This window comes from Crocodylus porosus, unplaced genomic scaffold, assembly GCF_001723895.1.
Source record: "Crocodylus porosus isolate Cpor-Errol unplaced genomic scaffold, CroPor_comp1, whole genome shotgun sequence".
Lineage (NCBI taxonomy): Eukaryota > Metazoa > Chordata > Crocodylia > Crocodylidae > Crocodylus > Crocodylus porosus.
The window spans coordinates 65,954,328-65,962,034 of record NW_017728907.1 but is presented as its reverse complement, the minus strand read 5'-3'; the positions used below and the strand labels follow the sequence as shown (position 1 = coordinate 65,962,034).

The window sequence follows — 7,707 nt, the reverse complement described above, 5'->3', positions numbered from 1 at the left end:
AGTATTCTTTCCTGCCATGGCAGGGGGTCGGACTAGATGATCTACTCAGGTCCCTTCCGACCCTAGAAACTATGAAACTATGAAATGCAACATCTACTCATGGGAGACCATTGCCCAGGAGCACCCCAAATAGTGGAAGAGTCTGCTGCAAGGATCCCAGTACTTTGAAACTTTAGGATAAGAACAGGAGATGGAAACGCGGGAGCAACAGGAACAGTGTGCTGCAGACCTGAATCAAGAATCCAGAGCCACCCGCTCCACATGGAAACGTGTCTGAGTTGCAACAGAGTCTGTTGATCCCAGCTTGACCTTGTCAGCCATCTTCAGAGCCACAGTCATCCTAGACTGAGAGGGGTTGCCAAAGATGGCAAAGGAAATATGGGTTTATGCCTTTTCCAGTAAAGGTTACTGTTGCACAGCATCATGGGTAGTGCAATATCTCATTCTTTCTAGCCTGGAAAAACTTGGTTCTTGAAAGGCAAATGACGGTCTTGCCACATAACTGTCTGCTGCTGTACTGGGTTTGAAGAGGGTCTTTGCCCAGCCTCTTGAGCACACAGCATATTCCCTGGTAGAGGACACAAGAAAATAACAGAGGGCTCTAACTTGGTAACAGTGCCAGGGAATGAGGGAAACTGAGGTTGGAGTTAGCACTTTCTGGTTCTGAATACACACCTACAATCCACAGCATGCCAGGCCAGTGGCACATCAGGAGTCTGAGCACTGGTAAGAAATTAATATGTTTTATTGGGCTTTTGCACCAGGTTCTCAATAGCTTGCACAGTTGATTTGTTTCTTTATTTAGCTTGAGAACATTAGATTTGTTGAACAGGTCTCATGATTTTTCTGTTCGGTGCAGTAGCTATGGTAAAGAAAAAACAAACAGCAATTGTATCCTTACCAGCTATGCTTGAGAGAGTCCAGAAAGTTTGCACCTGGTGGCAGCAGACTTAAACATATATCGCAATAACATTTACTTGCTACCCTGTGAATGTCACAGAAGGTGCAAAAATGATTCAGTGCAGAATAATATGAAGAAAAGTTGTGTGACATGCAAGCATGCATGCATGTTTAAATAATATATATGCTAAGCTTATTGAGGTTCACTTTAAAACATTAAAGCTACATCTCATCCCAGTGTGAAGGAGTTTATTCATCACATACAGTGATTAGGTCCTATTAGATTTATAGCCCAATGCAGGATGCATTTCTTTAAGGAGGGCTTTTATCATGAACAAAGTATCATGACAGCCAGGCAATATTCTCCCCTGGGTAACATCTAATTTAGCTATATCCCAGTTGAGAAGGCAGTTTACAATATGGAATAAAACTTAAAACCTTTAGTTTTTTACTCCAAATATCCCAAATCTCTTCTTGACCTTCTGCTCACAAACAGGGAAAAATGGGGAATGTAGAAGTGGTTGACAACTTGAGCAGTAGTTACCACAAAATGATTGCATTCGGGATCCTGAGGAAAGGAAGGATGGACAGTAGCAGAGTAAGGACTCTGAACTTCAGAAAAGCTGACTTTGACTCACCCAGGGAAATGATGGGCAGGGTCCTTTGGGAGGGCAGTCTGAAGGGGAGAGGAGTCCAGGTGAGCTTGATGTACTTTAAAGACCTTAATGAGGGACCAGGAGTTAATCATCCTGATGTATAGGAAGACTAGCAAGCATGGCTGAAGACCAGCTTGACTTAGCAGGGAACTCTTCAGTGAACTAATACACAGAAAGGAAGCTTACAAGAAGTGGAAATGTAGATAAACGATTAGGGATGAGTATAAAAGTATTGCTCGGGCATGGAGGGATGAAATCAAGAAGGACAAAGCACAATTGGAGTTGCAGCTAACAAGGGACATGAAAGGTAGAAACACTTCTTGTTACAAGTATGTCAGCAACAAAAGGAAGATCAGGGAAAGTGTATGTCCCTTACTGAATAGGGGAAAGCAACCTAGTGACAGATGATGTGGAAAAGGCTGAAGTATTCAAGGCTTTTTTTTTGGCTCAGTTTTCACAAGCGAGGTCAGCTATTAACTACTGTACCTCACAGCATGGTTTGGGGAGGATCTGAGCAGCTAATAGTGGTGAAAGAACAGGTTAGAGACTACTTAGAAAAGCTGGACATGTACAAGCTCATGGGCCTGGATGCAGTACATCTGAGATGCTTATGGAGTTAGTTGTTGTGATTGCAGAGCTGCTGGCCATTATCTTTGAAAACTCATGGTGATTGGGGAGGTCCCAAACTGTTGGAAAATGGCAGCTATATAGTGCCTATCTTTAAGAAAGGGAAGTGTTGACACTGGATTTGGACCCAGCAGCTATACTTTTGTGCCCAATGGGCACAACCCTCAGACCGACCACAACATCTGCCGGTTGATAATAGGCGAATTTATTGATACAGAGTAAGAACAAAAAAGCAACAATACAAACAATAAAACAATTCTATATCTACCAACTCTAGGGCTGTCATCAGAGTCAAAGTACATCTGGTCAGGATGCAGGCTCTGCTTTGAGGCGCTCTCTCTTAGGTGGCAGCAGTCTGGATGCCGAGGCCCACAGCCCCCCTCCAGTGGGGTGCATGACGTGAGCTGCTGGCGTGTGCCCTCTGTCTGTGGCAGCCTCGAGGACCCTTTCCAGGGGATGGGGATAGGGGACCCCTCTCAGAGAGGAGGAGGAGGAAGACAAGAAAGAGAGATGGATAAGACAAAGGGAGGGACCCTTTGTTGCACTCAAGTCTCTGCTTTTGTATTCTCCTTCCCCGTGATGACTCCTGATGACTCTCCATCTGTGGCTATTTTTGGTTGGCTGTCTCTTTGTGGTTACACTTCCATGTAGCCTTCTGGGCCTTCTCCTAATTTGGTGCGTTCCCCCAGAACTGAGATTTAGGCCCCCCTGGTCTCTGAGGGGTGGTTGCTGGTATCACTTATTTTGCATTATGGGACATACTTCCTTTGCTTTCCAGGCTATTTCCTAGACTGTGTCCTTGTTATGTTAGACAACGCGTCTGCCTCGAAGGTTGTAATCTCGTGTTATGGTAAGCCCCCTTTCATTCTCAGACTGGGTCCATCCATTGGCCTTGTTGTGCTAGACAACCCGTCTACCTCCAGGACCATAAGAAGCTGTGTGTGTGTTTCCCAAGCTCTTTAGAAATTCAGTTAACCCCTGCTGCCCATCTTGACCCCTTATAATGCATAAATGTATACCTATAAGACAATTCCCCCAAAACGGTCTTTTAAATACCATTTCTAAGCCAACAGGAAGAAGGAGGAACTGGGGAACTACAACTGGTTAGCATCACCTGAGTCCTTTAAAATCATGGAGCAGGTCCTCAAGGAATTCATTTTTAAGAACTTGGAGGAGAAGGTGATTAGGAACAGTCAGCATGGATTCACCAGGGGCAATTCATGTCTGCCCAGCCTGATTGCTTTCTATGATGTGATGACTGGCTTTGTGGATGTGAGAAGAACAGTGGATGTGATATATCTTGATTTCAGCAAGTTTTCTGATACGATCTCCTATGATATTCTTGTAAGTAAGCTAAGGAAGTGTGTTGGATGAATGGACTATAAGTTATGAGATGTAGCCGTAATGTTTTTAAGTCTATCATGTTCACACCTTCTGTGACATTCACGTGGTAGAAAGTAAATGCTATTATGATAACTGGCTTTATCGTTGGGCTCAAATGTAGTAAGCATTGCCTTGATGTCTAGTTGGCAGCTGGAATCAAGTAGAGTGCCCCAGGTGTCAGTGCTGGGTCTGGTTTTGTTCAGTGTCTTCATCAGTGACCTGGAAGATGGGATGGAGTGTACCCTCAGCAAGTTTGTGGATGACTCCAAGCTTGGAGGAGTAGTAGATATGCTGGAGCATAGGGTTAGGATTCAGAGAGACGTAGACACATTGGAGGATTGGACCAAAAGAAATCTGGTGTTCAATAAAGACAAATGCAAAGTCCTTCACTTAGGATGGAACAATTATATGCATTGGTACAGACTGAGAACTGACTGGCTAAGCAGCAGCTCTTCATAAAAGGACTCAGGGCTTACAGAGGACAAGAAGCTGGATATGAGCTAATAGTGTACCCTTGTTGCGAAGAAGGCTAATGGCATATTGGGCTACATTAGTAGGAGTGCTGCCAGCAGAAGGAGGGAAGTGCTTTACTTGCTACTGACGAGGCCACATCTGGAGTAGTATGTCCAGTTTTGGGCCCCTCGTGATAGGGAGGTTGTGGACAAATTGGAGAGTCCAGAGGAGGGCAATGAAAATGGTGAGCGGACTGAGGGACGAGAGGCTGAGGGAACTGGGCTTATTTAGTTTGGAGAAGAGAAGACTGAGCTCGTATTTCATAACGGCCTTCAGCTACCTGAAGGGTAGTTTCAAAGAGGATGGAGCTAGGCTGTTTGTGGCAGCAGATGACAGAACAAGGAGCAATGGTCTCAAGTTGCAGCAAGGGAAGTTAATATTAGATATTAGGAAAACAATTTTCATTAGGAGGGTAATGAAACACTGAAACAGGCTACCCAGAGAGGTTGTGGAATCTTGCTCCTTATTGGTTTTTAAGACCCAGCTAGACCAATCCTTGGCTAGGATGAAACAGTTAGGGATAGTCCTGCTTTTAGCATGGGAGTGGACTAAATAACTTCCTAAGGTCCCTTCCAACTGTAATTTTCTATGGTTCTATGAATAGCCTTGTTACATGCACATTGCAATGGTGAGAGCATTACAAATACAGATGTTCTGTAAAAATGTAAGGAAATGCTCAGAAAGAATGCTAAAGCTGAGACAAACCTTTTAGCATTCTTGGCGAATTGCATCCCATACTGACAACTTGAATGTTAATTTCAAATCACTAAAAATAAAAAATGGCCCAGGGTTTATTATGGAAACTGAATCATGTTTTTTTTTTATATATACTAGTGCTAGATAGAAGCTTCTGTTCATACTCTGTGGACTGAAAAAGGCAGCTTCTGTGGTCTGTTAATGGTAGAATATTATCAGCACAAGAATAACATGAAGCTTCTGGAGAAAGCTGACAGAGAATTCCCTATTTCTAGGAAGACTCTAGTGGAGGCAGCATATCTGCCTCATTGCTTCCTTCTATCCCCACTATAGAGGGAGGGAATGTATTGGGAGGGTTATGGGTGGTGGGAGGGGTGTGAAGCAGAACTCCTGGGCTAGGGACAGACATTCAAAAAGCCTGAATTGATTTAACCTTTGCAAGTTAGTTTAACCTGGCTAGGCTGAACTGGTTTCCAATCATACAGACAATCCCTCTGGACTGAGGAAAACCAGGCACATACCTGCAGTAGCTTGGGCTGGAAGCTGGGAGGAGTGCTAAAGAAGCCCTCCTTCCCCCTCCACAGAGCTAAACTGAGGGGGACATGGCCAGGTGGCAGCAGTGTTCTGAGTAGAGGGGGGGTGAACCCCTACCCTGTCTGCAGTCCTAGGCTTTTCCACACTCACTGCTCAAGGGGTGCGGGTGTTACCAGCCTGCAGTCGTGGGCTAGCACTCTGAGGCAAGGGTGTGTGTGCAGTGCATGCATCTGTTGAGGATACAGAGCTTTTCACTTCTCCCTGCTTCTGTGTACCATCTGTTAGAGCTGTGCGACGCTTCGGTCCCTGATTCGATTTGGAAGAGAATCGATCCAGTTCAGTGGCCAAATCTCTGAATCTGAATCGAATCAGAGGACCCTTTAATCTCTCTGAATTGTATCAGAACGCTTCGAATCAATTCGGAAAGACTCGGTGATTTGGACATAGAAATAACTTAAATGTTTTTTCTACACACCTCTAGGTACTAGACAGCTTGTGAGTGCTGTGATGGTGGGGCAGATGGAGCATCCCACAGAAACATGGGGGACTCCCAGTGCGCTCGACAGAAGACCCGGAAATGGACCAGAAGCACTTCCGGTCACTTCCAGGTCCACTTGAGAGCATGCTGGGGGGTCTCCCCGCACCTCCCTGGCTTGGCAACTGGTGCCTCCTGGGTCTAGGGGGCACCTGGGGTCCCCCCACAGCTGATTGCTGAGCTGGGGAGACATGAGGGTGGGGCCAAGTACGCTTCTCAGTGGACCCAGAAATGGACCGGAACTATTTCCGGTCCACTTCTGGGTTTGCCGCTGGGCATGTGGGGATGTCAGTGAAAGCCAAATAGAAATGTTGGTTTTGTTCAGTTCTTTAAGAGAGCATTGTATGTATCTAGGCTTGTCCACTGCAGATTCTTTGTAACTTTGACAAGAGAGCTAATGTAAAGGTTAAGCCCTAGCTTCTTATAATGTCTCCGTAATGACTACATTTCTTGGTTTCAGACCACTTGCAACTTACAACAGCCTCACAGACAAACACTTGACTGGATACTTCAGCAATACGAGGATAAGACGGCATCTCCACCGATCAGGGCTGGTAGGTTTCAAATCTCAACCTTTTTACCCAAAGGATTTTAGTGCTGTCAGTTTTTGTAGTCACAAAGTGTTAAACATGGCCTGCAGGCCAGATTTAGCTCATGGAGCTATGTCAACAGGCTTTGTGGGGCCTGCTGCTGACATCTGGGGTACAGAGCTCCCCTGGGGATGGGGCCATTAGTGGGAGGTGAGTGTTGGCTGTATTAACCTCTACAGCTCCATGGTGCTGCTCATCCCACTGCTGACTTGGCTTGTCCTACCACCAAATCCATGTTCAGCTCCATCCTGTAAGGATTCCTGTGGTCTAGACCTGATTTGAGACCTGTTGAGTTTGACACTCCTACTTTAGCTCCTTAGTAGAGGTAAGGTCACTGCTTTCAAAAATTTGTCAACTAGCTGAACACATGAAATCATACCATGACAGCGTGATGTAATGTCATCACTTTGCATTTTCATCACCTCATTACTAACCCTGCCAATAAGCTAGCATACTATGGGTCCAATGTGATCTGGAATCCTGTAAGTATAGTAATAGTTGAGGGATACAGAGCTATATTACTAGAAATGGGATGATCCTATAGAACAGAGTACAGGGGCTAATCCTGACCTGGTCTGTTACATGCAAAGTGGCCTCAGGAACACCAGTGGGAGTTTAAGGCAGTTAGTATGTTGCAGGAAGTACTTGACATACTTCAGAATTGGAGACCAGAGGAGCTGAGGGTGCTCATAGTCTTGTATGACTGGGCCATAAAAATGTCACTCATTATTAATATGGGCATATGGGTTATAAAGCAAGTTTACTGGTTCCATCTTGCTATGAACTCTCAAGCCTACACAGTAGATATTATCTGTCTATCTATTACTAGATAGCTACGTATCTCTATATATTAATTATGGTGTGTGAATGCATAGGCTTACAACTCGTTCACTTCTTCCCTATTTAATATTATATTTAATGGTATTAGGTTAAATTAGTAGATTGCAGAGACTTAAAGGGAGGACACTGCACTGTAAATATAGTGTGAAACATTCAGCCAAAGAAAAGAAAATGTCATATCTCCTAATGAGCCACATGGGGAATTGTCTGATCACTGAGAATTTTAAATGATACTTGCAGCAGTATAAAACTGCTTCTGACTGAGCCTTGAATGGTTCACAAGTGTGGGAGCTCGATGCCGAATTATATAGGACTGAATTAAGCACAGGCTCAGACCTGTTCAATTTAAAACTTTTATTGTTTCACAAAGTCATAAACTAAAGGAGGTCTGTTGGTTCACGAGGTTCCCAAATCAAGCCCTTGCTCTCTAACA

General features: G+C 44.6%; 1 protein-coding gene across 1 annotated transcript in view; it reads left to right on the top strand.

Annotated features, from left to right (window-relative positions):
- ERICH3 (glutamate rich 3) overlaps positions 1-7,707 on the top strand; it is a 74,136-nt gene that overhangs the window by 11,090 nt on the left and 55,339 nt on the right. The window contains 1 exon segment of the mRNA XM_019531628.1: positions 6,305-6,398. Coding sequence (XP_019387173.1) covers positions 6,305-6,398 — 94 coding nt within the window.